The sequence below is a fragment of the Lactuca saligna genome, chromosome 9 (assembly GCF_052625555.1).
Source record: "Lactuca saligna cultivar CGN05327 chromosome 9, ASM5262555v1, whole genome shotgun sequence".
Classification (NCBI taxonomy): domain Eukaryota; kingdom Viridiplantae; phylum Streptophyta; class Magnoliopsida; order Asterales; family Asteraceae; genus Lactuca; species Lactuca saligna.
In genome coordinates this window covers 26,019,571-26,038,711 of record NC_136425.1, presented here as the reverse complement: position 1 = coordinate 26,038,711, position 19,141 = coordinate 26,019,571, and the positions used below count along the sequence as shown (strand labels likewise).

At 32.5% G+C, this 19,141-nt stretch overlaps 1 protein-coding gene across 1 annotated transcript; it reads right to left on the bottom strand.

The window, feature by feature from the left end:
• Positions 1-3,586: 3,586 nt before the first annotated feature.
• LOC145017575 (mitochondrial uncoupling protein 1) lies at positions 3,587-6,154 on the bottom strand. Its single transcript, XM_078975580.1, has 9 exons — positions 5,937-6,154; positions 5,400-5,618; positions 5,221-5,299; positions 4,976-5,109; positions 4,796-4,894; positions 4,602-4,706; positions 4,439-4,513; positions 4,176-4,262; positions 3,587-3,903 (listed from the first exon to the last, which is right to left on the bottom strand). The coding sequence occupies exons 1-9, from the start codon at positions 6,015-6,017 to the stop codon at positions 3,868-3,870; spliced, it is 915 nt and encodes a 304-aa protein (XP_078831706.1). The 5' UTR covers positions 6,018-6,154; the 3' UTR covers positions 3,587-3,867.
• Positions 6,155-19,141: the final 12,987 nt, after the last annotated feature.

The following is a 19,141-nucleotide window of genomic DNA, read 5'->3' as shown; positions in this document are numbered from 1 at the left end:
TTTATATTAAGATATTGTTTCTTGAAAATATACTTAAATCATATATTGTATTTTTTTTATCTTATTATCATATTATAGTTTAAAAAACATATCTGATTATAGTATAATTTTTTGTTTTTTTTAGACCGTTGGGTATGGGTATACTCAGCCATAAAGTTGTCTCATCATCATTTCTCTCCATAACATCTAAAAGGAATGACGTTCATTTTATTGAAACGTTGAAGAAGAAAATGCAAAGGAGCAGATGAAGGAAGAAAGAAAAATGAGATGTTGCTTCTCATTATGGTTACAATGATCATTAATATAACATGAGTAAGGGATGGTGTTCCATCTGTCACGATGGTGTTATTATGGAGGTGCCATATCAGTCATCCGCGTTATTTTTTATTCCATACTGACTAGTCTTACTATGACTCCCATAATACAATATTATATATATATATATATATATATATATATATATATATATATATATATATATATATATATATATATATATATATATATATATAAGATAAAACTAAAATTAAATAATGGAAAGGATGGTTACTTTTTTCATTAGTATGTTTGACAACAAATATTTAAAAGTTTTCTGTAAATGCTCATAATTCAAAATCTGTTTCAATTAATTTTTGAAAACTTCTAATTGTTTTTAGCTTATATGTTTTATGTTATTTAATATTTTTAAAAACTTGCAACTATTTTTTTTAAATACATGTAAACAATTAAAACCTACAAGTTACAACTTTCAGTATAGTTATTTATTATTCGGATAAAGTTGAATTTTCTAATTTTACAGTTTTGATTGAACTCTATAGTTCATATGTTCGGATCTTTTGGGTTGGTTCATTCAAAACTGCAATATTATTTAGGATTTTGAATTGATTTGGCTACAAATGAGAACCAAATAGTCCAAAATAATCAAATTTTTAATCTTAAAATAACCTTTTAATCATTTATTAGCTTAGTTGAGTTGTCTTTTTAATAGTATTAAAGTATAGCCCAAACTATAAAATAAAAATTAAAATAATTAAAATAATAATAAAAAAAAAAAAAGAAGAAGAAGAAAGAAAAAAACACACACATTAATTCATGTAAACAAAATTGTTTACTCAATCTGAATTATAAAATCGATCCAGACGAATTTTAATTTAGTTGATTCGAAGCAGATTTTAATTTAATTTAAGCTAGTTAGATCAGTATTTTTAAAACTAAAACCAATTTGGATTCATTTAATTTGATCTATTGAACCGATCTATTCAAAACTAAGCTTTCAGCTTCCAAATAAAATAAAGTTAATTTTGTCGACTATAACAACAACCTATTCTTTTTATTTATTTATTTTTTCTTTATTACCAAAAAGTTGGTTGATAAGATTGATAGTCGGAAGTTGGGTTTTAGCAATGATGCATATTTAAACCCAATGGCTTAAAGAACAGTCTTATTCGATTCTAACCACATGCTCCTGTAGTTTTCTTCTGCTCTCTCTCTTTTCTGTAAATGGTCTTTTCAGCTCATCATCATTACTCTATCCCGTCGACACCCTGTACTACTACTTCTCCCATCTCCTTTCATGCTTAAACATATATCTTTCTTCCCTCCCATCAAATCATTGTTGATAATAATCATTAATCAGATCGGAATCATGGAGAATTACATGAACTGGGTACAAGGAATGGCCTCCGCAGCTGCTTTGTTACTCCTTATCGGCTTCCTTTGCTGCTGTCTCATTGCCAAACCTCGCCCACATGGTGACCTGCGTACAAGCACTGGTGCTTGCTCCTGTGATGGGTTCGTTTGATTATTCTTCATCCTTTTTGCCTTGCGATATACGTTTACTTCATTCTTTGTAGGTCTAACTCTAGACTCTTTTGTAAAAGAAAGTTTCTTCTGTTGATATATCAATATGATAATGCTTTATTCTTTCTGAAACATAATTAAGGTTTTTGATAGTCGATCTTCAATGTTATATTTTATTATTTTATATCCCGGATTACATGTAATAGCTAGTTAACGTTTTTCGTATATTGCGTGGACCAATCCTAGCAAAGACCATTAACAACCCTTATTTTACACAAAATTGTATAAACATATTCATCAAATAAATAAATAGGTGTATTCCTCTTTAGTTAACTTTCATGGTTATTAAAAAGCTCTTACATATATTAGCTTTTTATATGCTTAGCATATATATAGCTTTATAAATTGTATTATTATACATGTACGTATAATCAAAATAAAATATTTGTATAAAACCAAATCATATGTTTGTCTTGTTTTCATTACAAAAACTGAATTTCCGTCACCAACTAATTAAAACTAAATGATTTGTAATCGCAAAACTTATATTCAAGATTCATCCAAACCTTGCGGAAGACATAGCAAACATGTCTTGTTGAATCGATTCGAAACATTAAACAGATTAAAAGATTTTGTCTCTAACGACTCGTTTAATCAGCATGTTGTGTCATGTCAACCAGGTTATTTTTGTGTCAATTAGTGGGTTAGGGGTTAGACCTTGTAGATGTTTTGTGTCATGTTAGTTTGAATCACTAAACAAGTTGAAATAATAGGAGTTGAGGAGGCGAAAAAAAAATGAAAATGGAAAGAATATGAGTTGGTAGGTAGAGGTGCGAGGTCATGAGGAGATGGGAGTAATAGAGTGAGACTATGGAGTCTAGAGAAAGGAAAAAACTAAAAATGAGATTTTGATGTATGTGGCTAAGTAGTTTTCATATTAGAAAGAGACTTTATCAAAGTTTTTCTTTCATATCTCATTTTGGATTTGGGTTGGTATAATATATCTAAAAAATTAAAAATTACATGTCATTTTTTAGTTGAAAATTTCAATCCTAATCTTACATATTTAACTTTTGTGGCAATCTGTTTAATTTAAACCGATTGAAAACTCATATCCAAACCTGGTTATTTCGTGTCTGGATAGTCATGGTTAGGTTGCCATCATATAAAGAGTGTAGGAATAAAGAAAGACAAGAAAAAGAAAGAGGTCGAGATTTCCCTATCCCTACATCATATATACATTACTCACTTATACTTTCCCTACATTCCTCAATTATCAACAAATCTTGTCCCACTTTCTACTAAAATAATGATTAATTATGTAGTAGTCTTCATCACAACATGCATGTTGTCCTACTGCCCTTGTGTCTAAAAATCATGACAACCCATCATCGGGTCATGTTTTCTTGTTCTTAATTAAGTATTTTCTAAATAAATGGTACTCAAGACATGGAAATAAACTTGGGTAAATAATAGAAAAGAAAAAGTATAAATTTGTAAAATTTTATAATTCAGAGAAAACTTCAAAAATTGTCTGTGGTCTATTGTTTTTTTGGATGGGACCTTTCCATATAGTTTTTTTTTTTTTTTTTTTAAAGTCTGATTGTGTGGTTTTGGTCCTAAACTTTAACACCATTAGTTTTACTCCATTAAATTTTATATAAACTGGCTATTTTAATCCTTATTGTATCCTTAATTCTTTTAGACGGATGTTTCTTGTACGAAAATAACCAAAATGTAACATTTACTTATCGACAATACTCAAAGTGGGGGCAATAATAAATCATACAAAGTCAAAAGGCAAACGTGTCATTATCGTTAATCAGACATATTTCGCCTAAAACAGACTGTAACTTCTTTCAATTATCAATGATAATTTATACAACATGCATGAAAACGTACATATCTTCCCCTCATTTTGGGAATAATATGGAATGGGTTTCTTCCATACCTTGTGTAATTTTAATGACTTTTTTATAAGATGCGTATTTCATTATTGAATTTATTCTAGTGCAGAAGGTGAGGACAAAAGGGTAATTTTTGTACTATCTTTCGGTTGAATTCAATTCATGCAGACTCAATGCTTTTAACGAACTTCTTCGCCTGTCAAAAAAAATCAAATCATTTAAAACATTCGTAAAGTAATATATTCATTTCAATAAAATCTCCAAAATACATTTTAATTTTAAATATAACCATGGGCAAAAGGGTCATTTTTAAATGTACATTTTAATTTTAAATACATTTTGATTTTTAATATAACCATGGGCAAAAGGGTCATTTTTAAATGTACCCCCACCTCTAAAAAATTGTGATTTTTAGAGGGAGTAAAATAGAAAATAAAATCGAGGATGGCAAATTGGTAAATATAGTACCTGCTCCAAGGTGAGAAACATGATGACATTCCAAGAACCTAATCTTCCAAAATTTGGGATAAAGCCTTTGTAAAAAGCCAATGGTCCCTATTATTATTAACACAAAAAATTCAAAAAATTACTTTTTTCTTAAAACAGAAAAGAAAGAACAGAACAGGTTGTACATTGTCTGACAAAAACTGTAATTCATCTAAAATTCACATCATGAACTTCTATTATTAGAAATTGTGACGTGTATGCGAGTAAAAAGTAAAAACCCTTACATCATTCTTCAATGTCTTCACAAAACAATCAATGGTGCCTTTGTAACTCGCATCTCCCATCATTCTTGATTTAACCTACAAAAAACAAGAAAATATTCTTCTCAATCAATTTATGAAGATTGAATTAAAAGTTTTAGAACATAATTAGATTAAAAATACATACCACATCAACTGGGGATCCAACACAAACAGCAACAAATCCCGCACCTAAACCCGATAATAAATGGGTAAGAACATTATCAGTGAACCCTGGGATCTTGAGAATTGTCTGCAAGGGTAAAACAGTCATTTACACTCGTCCAATCCAAAGAAGAAACAACCTTTAGTTATACAACAAATGGAAAAAGAAAAAAGAACCTGTTTCACTTGATCATAACTTGCTAATTCGGCTGCATTTATTATTGCATTACGGGCAACATTTGGCCCGAGTCCAGTCCATAGAGCTCTAACTCCTTCCTGAAATACAAATTAACTTTTTTTTTAAAGTAAATAATAGTGAATAATGAAGAACAAATGATGAAGAAAATGATATATTACTTGTTTCACAATTGTTGAATAAGCATTTAATGCACCAGAGTAACGCCTAGGCACACCAGCTGCTAATTTTCCTTCAGCTTGAAGGCGAACTTTTACTAAATCAGTAGGATTTGCCACAGATATTGCAAGAGCACCTTCAAAAACAAAACAAAACGATAAAAAAATCATAGACAATATCACATGATTAACAAGCTAAATTATAATAATAGAAAGAGATTAGAGATGATCCATGAAATGTGCTTTACCAGTTGTGAGTCCTGCAAGTATTTTAGTGGTCAAAGGAACATCTCCAACAAAGTTCTCACCTACATATAAGTTTTTAATCTGTTTCATGAAAGAAACACTGTTCACGTTGATTCGCTTGTGTAGAACAAATGGATAAGAGTTAACAAAATGTAACGAGGAAAAGGGAGGAAATACGTACAGGTTCATACAGGCCAATTCTTAAACCTCCAAAGAGACATTGACGATGTAATCCAGGAACAATGCCTTTCCACAACGAAGCAAGACCTTCTTCTCTTGCGATAGTTCCTACAGTACCTAGCATTCCCTTGTATTTAGGTAAAGCGATTCCATCTCCTGCAACTGCTTTCTTTTGTAGCTGAAGCCTCACCTTTGCTGTATCTAATGGAATTGTACAAATCTGCAGAAGGAAATTGATGGTAATGAACATGAATACTTTATCAGAGCGAAACTCGTGGAGTTTTGTGCCGGAGAGATTGAAAATCAGTGTACTGATGAGAAACAAAATTAATTGGGTAAGCTACAAAGGGGGAAGCAAAAACCATTAGACGCAAATAAACTGCGCACTCAATTTCATAGCTTTTAGCTATTCTGATCAAAATCAATATGCTGAGGAACGAAATTGAATCATTTTGGCACAAATACAAATTGAAGCATCAAAATCATTACCAGAAACGATACAGAGAAAAAAAATAAGGGTAGTGAAAAGTCGGAATACCTCCGCGAAACAAGCGGCGAAAGCGCTGCTGGCGAAAGTACCGGCAAAAGATATGTCGGATTTGGAATCGCCGGCGACCATTGTTGAAGAGATGTATGTAATGCAGGAGCGGAGAAAGAGGAGTAGGGCTTAAAGTAGTTGAGTTTAATGCAAATCTTAATAGGAAAGAGAAGATGAAAGAGAGAGATGCGGCACGATAAACAGATCAAAAGAATCTTGGGAAGAGTGAGAGGGAAGTTGGCAATGGACACAGTCACAAATAAGGCGAACCGCCAACCGTTCGTGAACTGTTCGGCGGGAAGTTCGTTTATCTTCGTTTATTTAATAAATAAACGAACATAAATAAAAATTATCGTTCGTTTAGTTAAATGAACGAACATGAACAATGGTCTCGTTCGTTCATTTATGTTCGTGAACGTTCGTTTATGATGTTCGTTTATGTTCGTTCGTTTAAGTTTATTTATATTCATCTATATTCAATTATTTTTTATTATATTGCTATATTATATGTTCGTTTATGTTCATATATGTTAAATTGTGTTTTTTTTTTATCTTTGTTCGTTTATGTTCGTTTAGCATGTTCAGGAACATAAATAAACGAACATGAACAAAGTAATTTATTAAACGAACGAACATGAACAAAAAAATCTCGTTCGTTTATTCGTTTGTTGTTCGGCTAACTTAAACGAACGAACATGAACAATACCTTGTTCGTGTTCGTTTGGTTCGTTTACAGCCCTAGTCACAAAACTTAATCCTTTGTCTTTGAATGTAGGGATCAGGTATAAAACTGGAAAACCGGACCGGAAGCAAAATCAGACCGGGATCGGAACCGGTATAACTGGAAAATGCTTAAACGGTCAGGTTATTGGGTTTCAAAAATTACTCTTATACGTGTATTTCAAGTATGGGTCTAACGGGTCTGCTTTAATCCGGGTTTTTAAACCGATTTTGTATAAAAAACCGGAACCGGGTTTAATGGACCAGGTCCGGGTTTAGTGGGCCAAAGAACCGGTTTAGGTTTAATGTGGAACCGATATAGAAAACAGGTTTATTGTGGAATCGGAATACGATTGGTTTTCTTTTCCCATGTTGTATTTGAGCGACGACGAGTCGACGACAATCATCATAAGAGTTCTCAGATGACTTGTTTTTTTAGCTTTCTCTCTGCACGATCGACGATAATTGAGGGCAATCAACAAAAACATTCACATCTTGTGCTTCAAATCCATCTCAATTGAACTTCAAGTCGACAATCATCAAAACATCAACTTCCATTCATTCCGAATTGAGCTTCAATTCAATCCCCTACACTAAATTAAAGACCAATGGTGGACAATTAGGTACATAACAATGAAGATGCACAAGTAAGTTGTCAAGAATTTTGATTTCATGTGTTATAAAGTTTGCGTTTTTTACTGTCTTTCAAGATTTATGTTATCATGCGACAATGTATATTTTTGGCACAAGTAAGTTGTCAACAAATCCTTCAATTCCATAGACTAAGCACAAATTCAAATCCATTGTAGTGCCTAAACTATTTTTTTAGTTATTTCTTTTTTCTTCAAGACTCGTGGTGTATTATTGCTTTTTTCTCTTCTAAAGTATTGTCAATTGTATGTTGAGTGTTATGTGTTAACTGTTATTTGTTGTGTTATTATAATTACTTTTCAATAAAAACTTTTATCAAGTATGTAATGTTTTATTTAACCGTAACCTAATGTCTAATGTTCGTTTTTATATTTCTATTAGCATATTTGTTGTTTTTGTATTCCATTTGATTCGGATATGAAGTTATATATAAACAACACATGTATAAGTTTGCTATATGAATATCAATTTTGAAACAAACATATTAGCATAAGAACAACTATTTTGTTATATATATATATATATATATATATATATATATATATATATATATATATATATATATATATATATATATATATATATATTGTTTAGAGTTTTCCCTCGTTTGAAGTAAAAAATTATGGATATCGCTTGTTTCGGTCGGCCTCTCTATTTATATTGCTCGTGTTCCGCCTCTACTTGCATTGCTATAACTATGAATGACAATTTTATTTTAATTTTGTTTGTGTTTATTATTTTCAGTTTTGTATTGTAGGTCAAGTTTATGAATTAAGTTGTCTTATTGTATTTTAATTGTGCTTTTATTGTTTCTATTGTAGCTTGATGATGATGATGAGGTGTTTGTTGACAACACTCAAAAAGAAATCAATGAGAAACCAACACAAAAGAGAAAAATGGTAGGGAAAACAAGGGCCGATTGTTGAAAATCATTTGAGAAGATTTTTATTGATTGAGTTCGACATGGAAAGTGCAAATGGTGCGAGAGGGTTCTCAAATCCGACAGAAATAATACATGCACATCTAGCTTAAATAAGCATGTGAAAAATTGTAAGAAAAACCCCGGCAATTTGAAAAACCAACCAACATTACAATTTAAAAAATAATCATCCGGGAGGGTATTGTTAGCGCTTGGAAACATGATGAAAAACAAATTAAAATTGTTATGTTGAATTTGTTTGTAGTGGGTGGTCTACCTTTTAAGTTTGTAGAAAATTAGGTTTTTATTGAATACATAAATGCACTAAATAGGAAGGTGGTTGTACCTAGTCGAACAACAATTTCAAAAAATATGTCAGTTTATTATCTAGAAGAAAAAAAAGTTGGTAACATTCTTATGTAATCCCCTCAACACGGTTCATTTGACCACAGATTGTTGGAGAAGTCCAAGTAAAAAGGTGCATTATATTGTCATTACCGCACACTTTATTGATGATAATTGAGAGATGCACAATCGAATTATCAATTTTAAAGAATTAGATAGTCAATGGGGGAAGATATCAAGCAAGAAGTGTTGAAATGTATTCAATGGTGGGGTATCAAGAATGTCAAGACTTGTATAGTTGATAATGCAAGTTCTAATGGCAAGGCAATACAATTTCTAAAAAACAAATTAACAAACTTGTACAACGAAGAAAAACTCTTTCACACTAGGTGTATGACACACATTATCAATCTAATTGTGAAAGATGGGATAAATAAAAACGATGAGAGTGTTAAATGTTTGCAAAATGCGGTAAGATATGTTAGAAAGTCCACACAAAGGATTGACGTATTTAAAAAGTGCATGAAAACCGTTAGGGTGGAATCAACCAAGTTTTTGTGTAACAATTGTCCCACTCGTTGGAACTCAACCTACAACTTATTGAAGATCACAATGGACTTAGAAAAAGCTTTCTACGAGTATGAAAATGTAGCCAACATGTGGACCTCACCTTCAAATTCAAATGTTAAACAAATTAAGTAAAAAAAATTAGGTAGATTTAATGCATGTAAAAAAATGAAGTATCAAAGACATAAAACTAATAGATTCAAAACGAAACCTAATTGAAGTATTAAGACGTAAATTAGTTAATTACTTTAGATGCATATTTGCATAAAATTAAAAAGAAATATACTTAAATTGGATGGTTAGCTTCCATGAATGCTCTTAAAAAGAAAATACAACTTCAAGCCTTTAACTTAAAGAATAATAAGTTATGTGAAAATGTGGAGGTGGAAGGGTCTATTTATTATGAGAAGTTGTGAGATGTTGACGAAACATGAAAATTAAAAGATTGTTAATATCAAAAAAATTGTCTTTTTGTTTTTATGTTTATATTTTCAAAGTTAAAGTCTTGAAGGTCAAAGATACAAAAAGACAAGTTAGTGTGTTTGCCAATAAATAAATAATTAATAATTTAGAATTTCCACATATCTTAAATAAAAACACACAACCCAAAATAAATTAAATTATAGAAGATGTTTAAAATAATTATCCAATAGTCAAATAAATTATTTCTTAAAAAAAAGTATTAATAGTATATATGAATTATGAAGTATGAACTATGAATTATGAATTATATAGTATCAACTATGACTTTCCAAACATACTTTCAAGTCTCAAATTAATGGTGTAACCAACTTTGATATTACAATTAACTCATCCCTATGAACGATACACTACATATTATAATCACATAATTAAAACCTAATATTTCAAAGTGATATTAAACCAACTTTGTTATATCATATTACTTTTTTTTAAATCAATGTCGTCAATAACCTAAATATAATTTTTTGTTTATTAATTTTTTTACAACGGTTGAAAGATTATATGATTGAGGTAATTACAAAAAAGAAAAAAATAAATAAATAAAATCCGGGTTTTCCGGTTCTAAACTTATTTACCTGGTTCCACCTTACACACTTTCCTATTTTTTGGGTTTTCGGTTCTAGACCTATTTTACCCGGAACCGAACCGGAACCGGTTCCTATATACCGGTCCGATTTCTGATTCTAAAAAATTTCGTTAACTGGTTCTGGATTTTCTAAGCCCAGATCTATCCGGTCTGGATTTGGATCCACTTTCATCCCTATTATGGTTTACAAAGACCATCACAACCATCAACTAAAACTCACATTGAAGATATCAAGTGAAATTATTCCAACTAGTTGCATAAATGGTCATGGTAGTTTGCAAAAAGCCATAGTCTTAGCTTAGAATTTTGATTTATCACCATTTGGTCTTTTAAGTATGATATTTTCTTAAAAGATTCTTATCTATCAATGGCCATAAAACTAAAAATGAGATGTTAAATAGCATCACGTGCCTAATACCTAGGGTATTGTGATTTTTTTAGAGTGATGCTAATAAGATACCTTTTAGATTTCTCATTGATCATTTTATAAAAAGCAACTTATAATTAACTACTTATAATCACATTTATGGAAAACAATGCAATTTCAACCAATAAAAATATTTCAAAATTCAACTAGGGTGTCTATATGGTAAAATGGAATGTCTTCTTAATCAACCATTTTCTTATTGTCTTTCTTTCTTGTTGCCACCAACTAGCAAGTCATAATGTAATTTACTAATGACTCTTTCTTGTTGCCACCAACTAGCAAGTCATAATGTAATTTACTAAGGTCATATGATGTCAGTTACATATCCCCAGCCACATGGCTACATTATTGAGTTCAATGAAGGTAATAAACAATTTCAAGAAGTAGAAAAAACAGCGTTTTAGATATGAGAAGATGGTGTTGACTGTATAGAAATACAAGGTGTGATTGGTCAGAAGATTATGTGAAATATGTGTATGATAAGCTCGTTCCTTGATCGTTTAGATTATGATGTTTGCTTTTTATGTCTTTGATATACTATGTTTTTTTAGAAGTCAACTCCGATCTTTTTTTCCACTAAGCCTAATCATCAAGGATTGTTTATGAATATCCCAAGAACATAGTACATTTATGGTAAAAAAAAAAAGTAAAAAACCATGGTAGATTTGTTTAGCATTAACATGTTCTTTTTTATTGAACTAGATGTAGTAATGCATAATTTAGGGTATTTAAACGAGACCACCATATATTATCATTTCAAAAATCCGGATGTGGAGATGGATTATGGACGTGTAGCCCTTTGTAAAACAATTTTTTTTATATAATAAAATTGTGACATTAATGATTCCGCATCTAAAGAATGATAGACAGATTTATTTATTTGATTGGATGTTTGCGAATGATTTAATTTGATTGTGTTTGAAATGTCTTTTTTATTTGTCTTGGGTTCAAAATATGTTTGGACCAACGATACTCATGTATCGGTGATATATTCTCTTAAAGGTCACGGTATGTGAGCTACAACATTCATTTTATAATAATAGATTACATATTTGTCTTTGGTTGTCTTATTTTAAGAGAAAATAGAAAGAAGAACATGTGGAAGAAGATGAGTGATGCTGTCTAACGTCTAATTTTCTGTGGTCATCAACGGACGGACCATCTTCAAAACAAGTATATATTTAAGGAACAAATAATTACAAATCAATATTTTGGACTAAAATTGTAGCTTTTTATAAACTATAGGGACCATTTCTGTAATGTACCAGATGACGTAACAATAAAACTTTTTTTATAATTTAATATATGTTTTTTCTTCTTCTTGAAATTGTGAACAAAATCAAATTAAACAAGATGAGGAAATAACAAAAGTATGCACCGTTAAATTGGATTAATATTTTTTTTCAAAAAAGTATCTAAAATAAAAATTATTATTTGCTTCTCTTTAACCGCGTTAAGTTGAACGTCATCTTCCATTTTGATGGAAGTCTAGTCATAAACTCGTAATGTCACCTTATTGGATTACATGAAAGTTTGTGTTTGTGTTTGAACGCTTTCTTCCTTCGTGTTTATTTCGTGTATCTTTACGGAATATGTATGCTAAAAAATTCTATTAGCCGATATATTTTTCGATTTATATATATTTTATTTTTAATCATTTTTCGTTCATATTTGTTTTTCAATTTATTTAACTGTACACATTCAATCATTATAATATATTACTTGAAAAAAATGACTTTATTTTGTAATACATTTTTCATTTTGTAGATATTTAGTCCTTAAATTTTTTTGAACATTTAATACTTTTTATTCATAAAATAAATTATTGTTGTTTTGTATATATTCAGTACTTATGACTGATTTCTTTAGGTTTTCACTACATCTTACGTGAGACATGTGCGTCTTTGAGGGTGTGCAGGGTGGGTGACCGCACATGACACATGTCGTGGAGGGGGCCCAATTTTACATATGATTAAGTTTACAGTCTAACAATCGACAATTAAATAATCAAAAGACAAAAATCAATATACTTTTCAATTCCAATAGATAATGCTATAATTAAAAATTGCAACAACTTATGTTTTGAAAATTTGAGCTTAAAATTAAAAATTGCATTTAGGCTAATGTAAATTTACAGTAAACAAGAGTTTACATTTTATTCTAATTCCAGACTTTCAAATTTACAGCAACTACAAAGTTCAAACGACATTTGTTGTTTTTTAATTTCCCGATTCCACTAGATTCGACATCTGGTTTATATTGCATTATCATTCTATTTTTTTATTGTTAATTGAAATCAAACAACTAAGTATTTTATTATTCATATTTTCTAAATGTGACGGCATCTCATTTTATATTCTAATTGTTGTCGTTGATTACTGAATGTAACAAACTAACAAACATATTCTAAATAACTGAATAATTTTTTGAGAGTCTTGCGATTCATTTAACTATTGTATTGTTGTAACGTCCTCAAAAAATCATAGTAAATTTTTCATTTTTTTAAGCAATAAACCATACAAACGAGTTGTTTCAAAACCGATCAAAGTGAATATATTATTTAAACATCAGAATAAATATTGAAAATTGCCTATGTGGAAAACTGTGGTGGATGTGGTGCAGTCATGTCGGGTCCTTCCCTTTTATACCGGAAGTACCTAAAACCATAAACATAAATCCATAAGCACAAAACTTATACAGTCCCCTAAAATACCACATATCATACATATAATAGAGATTGTTATGTGTCATCTATAGTCTTATAATTGTCATTATGACATGAGCCGATCATGGTCTTTACTTGTCAAGCCGGGGGCCAAACCTTCGGTCTCATAGACAAGTACTAAGAGCCACCTCCAAGTCTTCCATGCAAGTATCACAAAGACAACTACCATACTACATATAACTGCCAAGGTCCAAAACTTGGTTTTGCATATAATTTATTGGGAGTCGTATCTAGGTCTTTCATGCAGCTGTCAGACGCCACCACTTGGTCTTTCTACATAACATAATCCTATGGGCTCGCACCGGTGCCTTCGACCCCTTAGTATAGTGAGGAGACCCACATCTAAATCTGAAAGATTGCTTAACAGGACACTACTCTGAATTTCAGCTATACTGGTCATCTATTCAGTGGAACATGACAAAACTTAACTTATAATCAATATACCCAAAATAACCCTAGGTCAAACTCCTGGTCAAAGTCAACCGAGTTAACCGAGTCAACTTGGTGAATACGATGTGCGTACTCAACAGGTATGCGGGGCATACTACGCGTTTGACCATAGTCGACGGGCTGACCACGTACGCGCAGCGTACCCTTTGGTACAACCAACGTATGCGGTTGCCACCCTTTCTTCCCATTAAGAGCTTAAGGATTAAGCTCTTTCGTCCAAAATCCAAATCTAGCCTTCAAAATGATGTTCTTAATCATAAAGTTTCCAACTTTATGATATTGCATGGCTATTAAGTTCTTAATACCAAAAATCCTAACTTCTTAACTATTTAAGACATTTTAGCTCATGCATGGAAGGAAACTAAGGTCCAAGATTACATTTTTATGGATCGTAATAACTCCATAATGGATAAAGTTTCCAACTTCATCCATTAGAATGGTCCAAACAACCAAGATCTAGTCTTTAAATCTCAAAGGGACCAAAAGTGCATCTTTTTTAACTTAATCCATTAAGTCCAAGTCTTCAGCCTTTAGATCTGAATCAATATGATGTTTAGATGGATAAAGTTTCCAACTTTCTCCATAACAAGGTCACAAACTTTCAAGATCTACTATGTATGCACTAAAGTAACCAAAAGCTCATAACACCCAAAACTAGCTAGATCTTACAAATGCATCATCAAGATTCAAACTTTATACATCTAGAAGAAAGATCAAGGTGAACAAAGTATGGATCTATAAGCTCCAAAGTAACCAACACTTCTCCAATGAGCTCCTTCTTCTCCAAGATGCACCAAGAACACTTCAAAGCACTCAAGAACACCTTCTTTTGCTCATAAGGCTCAAACTAGGGTTAGGGTTTCAAGGGAGGATGTTAGAGAGGTGGAGGTTGAGAAAGGAATGGGTTTACGGAAGTTAAGGAGCTTAAACAGAGCTCAAACCATGAAAATAGGGTTTGGGTTCTGATCATGTATGCCTAGTGTACTAGGGATGCCCAGTACGACTAACGTACTTCCTATACGCACAACGTACTAGACTAAACCCAAAACCTTCCAAACTTCTAACGGTCATAACTTCTTTGTTTCAACTCCGTTTTCAACGAACTTTATATCCACAAAAAGGTATTTAGGAGCTCTACAACCCTATCTAATTACTTTTGACTTAAAATACATCAAACTAAAATCCTTAATTCATAAAAGAAATATGAAACACCACTTTTCCCATTTTACCCTTTGACTCCAAAGCACAAACTGAACTCTTTGATCAAATAATCTATATTACCCACATCCAAATGGTTCTAAAACTATCTTTCCCCAAAGCTCAAAGCTTTATGATACTTGATCTTCGAGTCACGACCTCAAATTATGAAACTACTCGAAACAGAGTGTTATAATTATTGTTATTTGTTTTTATTGTCTTTATAACATTTATCGAGCTCATCAATGTATAAACAAATTTTGATTATTTACATAAAAATTTATATTTAGGGGTCCACTTTTATTTTATGCACTGGGCCCTCAAAATCAACGAGACGCCCCTGATGTGGGACAATCATTAGTGAATTGTTCGGGGTTGTTGATGCTTATGGACATCGTGACCTCAACTGCTTGGTTGCTTATGTCTTGTGTTTCGCTTAGATCATGTTCTCTGATCATCCGAATAAGCTCCAATTATTAATCTCCACCAATCCTTTGCCCCAGACCTCAGCAGGTTCAGGGCACATCTCACCTTCTGGTCAGTAGGACATAAACACGTGAAGAAACACCCCTCCATGTCAGTCAACCACCTCATGGATCTGATGGGGTCCTAAGTCCCATCAAAAGTAGGGGATTCGTGTTGTCCAAGTCCCGATACTGGAAATCCCGACTGGCTCTTAACCCTGCCGTTGTGGCTGCTGCGATAGCCGCCTCAGTGAGGGCTGCATAGCGATCATCGAAATACTCCACCATGGCGGTCTTGATAGACCTGAACATCTCCGGTAACTGAGCCCAAAACAACACAGCCACCTCATCATGTAGGATCTCCCGGATCCTGGAGTCCATCTCGTCTGGCCCCATCTGACCGATAGTCTCGGGCACTGAGGGTGCCTCCTGTCCGCCGTCTCCTAATCTTGACCCGGATCGAGTCACAAATCGTCGAGTAACCACCATGTTGAAAAACATACCAGGTAGATATTAGATATTCAATATAATAATCCGGGAACCAAACCGCAACAAAACCCTAGGGGTTGTGACTTCCTTGCTACGTGTATGGGTCATGTGCTTTCAATAGTACGGGCCCATACTACCTTCCACACCTACCCATATTTGTCTCAAGTATCATCACAACGCCCTAAAACTATATGTATGCATGGCATGCTCTCAATCCTCTCTCCTAGAAGAAAGGCTAAATATCTCGTACTGGCGAACTCATCCCAAATAACTCATCCATGAAACTTCCACCAACTCTGCAGCGCTCGTGTATGCTAACCACACATAACGTTGGACCGTATAGACTCTTGAATACCCAATCCTACCCTAAGCCCTTCATCAAACAAGAACGGGAAATAAGGCCAAACCAAACATTCTCAGGCTATAAGATCTTAATTATGTACAACCGTGATGCATACACTAAGCAACTATAGTGATGATGTCGATTTCATATAAAGAAAATCCTTAGACTATCAGGCATCATATAATCATGCAATTCTATCATGCAATTCTTGAAGATCCCTAGCCTAGTACTAGCATGTTGTTTTAACATATCACATAAATTAAATAATCCGGAAGGTATTTTGGGGTCTATCCGCGAGCTCCGACCGATCGTACACTTGCATCCTCCTTTATTATTTTGAAAACATTTTAAGAAAATCATTTTAAAATCTTGTCCTTAGTTTGAGACTGGATACACGCGAGTGTTTCCTCCAATTCACTCAAACCAAGGCTCTGATACCAACTTGTAATATCCATAAAAATCAAGCCACATTTAAACTTTTTAAAACATTTTCAAAACAACGATTATTACAAAACATGTTTCCAAAATAGTGTAATGTCAGAGTATCCCATAATCAAATCATGAAACATGAGGAGTTGTATGATTACGCGTTCTCCTTCCCACGATCATCAAAGGTACATGAAACATAATCAACACCTATAAGCCTGAAGCTTAGTGACTTCCCCCAAAATACCAATGACATACATATATAACCATATCACATAAACAAATAAGCAAACAACATGCATAATGAGCCATCAGTCTGACTGGACCGCCTCCCCAGGACCTTAGTCTATCAAGACCGCTCTCCGAGCCTTCGGCACGTCTGGACCGCCCCTTAGGGCCTTCAGCCTATCCGGACCGCTCGTTGGGCCTTCGGCCTAACAAGATTTGCCCGGCCCGGGCTTGCAGTCTACCTGGTCCACCCTGGGTGTCTTGGCCTACTGCACACAACAGGACCTGCCTCAACTCGTTCCCCAAACCAACAAACATGTGCACATACATATAAACAAGTAGTTATGCAGATCTAACTAGGGATGAGCATCGGAACCGGGTACCCGCTTTTGGAACCGGAACCGCCTCGGAACTGCCGGTTTTGGAACGGGAACCGCCTTAAGCGATTCCCGTTCCAGTTCCTAAAGTTATGGAACCGCCTTAAGCGGTTCCGGTTCTAGTTCTCGTTTTTTCGGAACCGCTACCCGCTGGATACCTGCCAGAACCGGTTATATATATATATATATATATATATATATATATATATATATATATATATATATATATATATATATATATACTAGCCATTTACCCGCGCTAAGCGTTGGGTGTCGGTTGTATTTCTGGAAATTAGTTTTTAAAGGAAAATAATTTATAGAGACATGGTACTTAGGACGTATTTGAGATTGCTTTAAAGTACTTATTGCATTTTTAGAAATGTCAGGAATTCATGGCTTTTTGGAAAAACTTATTTTTACTTATAAAGTTAGTGTTTGCAATGCGGCAACGGTGAATACTTTTTTTTTTCAGCAATTGGATCCACTCGGTATCCACATAATGCAACAATGATAAATGTTTTAAAAATCGGTTTTTAAGTTGAACTGATATAATGACCGGTTCAGCCGGTTCGACTGTCAGACCAACCGTTTCTATAATTTTAATGTTTTTTCCTATTTTCCTACACACACACATACATGCATACATAGATACATACATACATAAATAAATCAAGAATTTGATGTTTATATGTTCAAAGAATAAAAATATACATAAACCGGCTGACAAATACATTAAAAAACACATAATCATAAATTTTACATCAATCCATATGCATTAAAAAGAAAATAACATATAATACTAAAACAAAATATAGTTTATTTAGAGAAATCTAAATAAATATAAAAAAAAAATGACCAAAGATTGTTATGTAAAATGTTTCATTCTCATGTGTTTTTATTCAATTTAACCAAATTTAACCGATTTGGGTGGTTTAGTTAACCGGTTTAACCAGATTTTTGTAAAACCAACCGGTTCATTCCGATTCATAAATATGCATAAAACCGATTTGAATTGAACCGCTTACATCTCTAGTTCCGAGTCAAACTGGTTTGACCGGCCGGTTCTAACTTATTTTTAAAACATTGACAACGAATAATGGTTAAAATATTTGCAATATATGCCTTCGGTGTTCAAAATATCAAAAACCTATCAATCATACTTATTTTTAGATTACTAAATTGGTTTTTATGAATAATGTTCTGTTTAAAAAACGAAAATTATTTGAATAAATTTGTAGTTTTCTTTTTGCCGCTTGTTATATAAATAATTCATGAATGAAATATTTGCAGGATGTCAAACCAGAAACAGAAGCCCCAAATCAATACACCAACTTGACATGCATACAAGCCCTAATACCACATCAAAAATTTGTTTTAAAAAATTGTAACTTTTTTGTCACTCCAATTTTATAAACCCTATATCCAAACAACCTCAGTTAACCTCACTTTCTCTGTTTAATTTTTCCTTTCCCGAGTATCTTGTCACTATCTCATAAACTTTTAAAATATTATTCATATATAAACAACTGAATATTGAGAAAAAAAAATAACCTACCATGAGAGAGTAGTAAATTTTACCCAATGCCATGCTCCTAATTTTTTAGCATCCTAAAAAGCCTATTTTCCCTTGATTTTTTAATTTATTTAAATAAACACTCCTCCAACTCTATCTCTCTCATTTTACCTTACCTATCTCACTATTTTTCCCTATATAAATAATAGTCTTTTTGGGTAGGAGAGGGACCGAACGCGTAACAAAACAAATAGTAGGAACCAAACGCATAACAAAAACAAACATTAAGGACCTT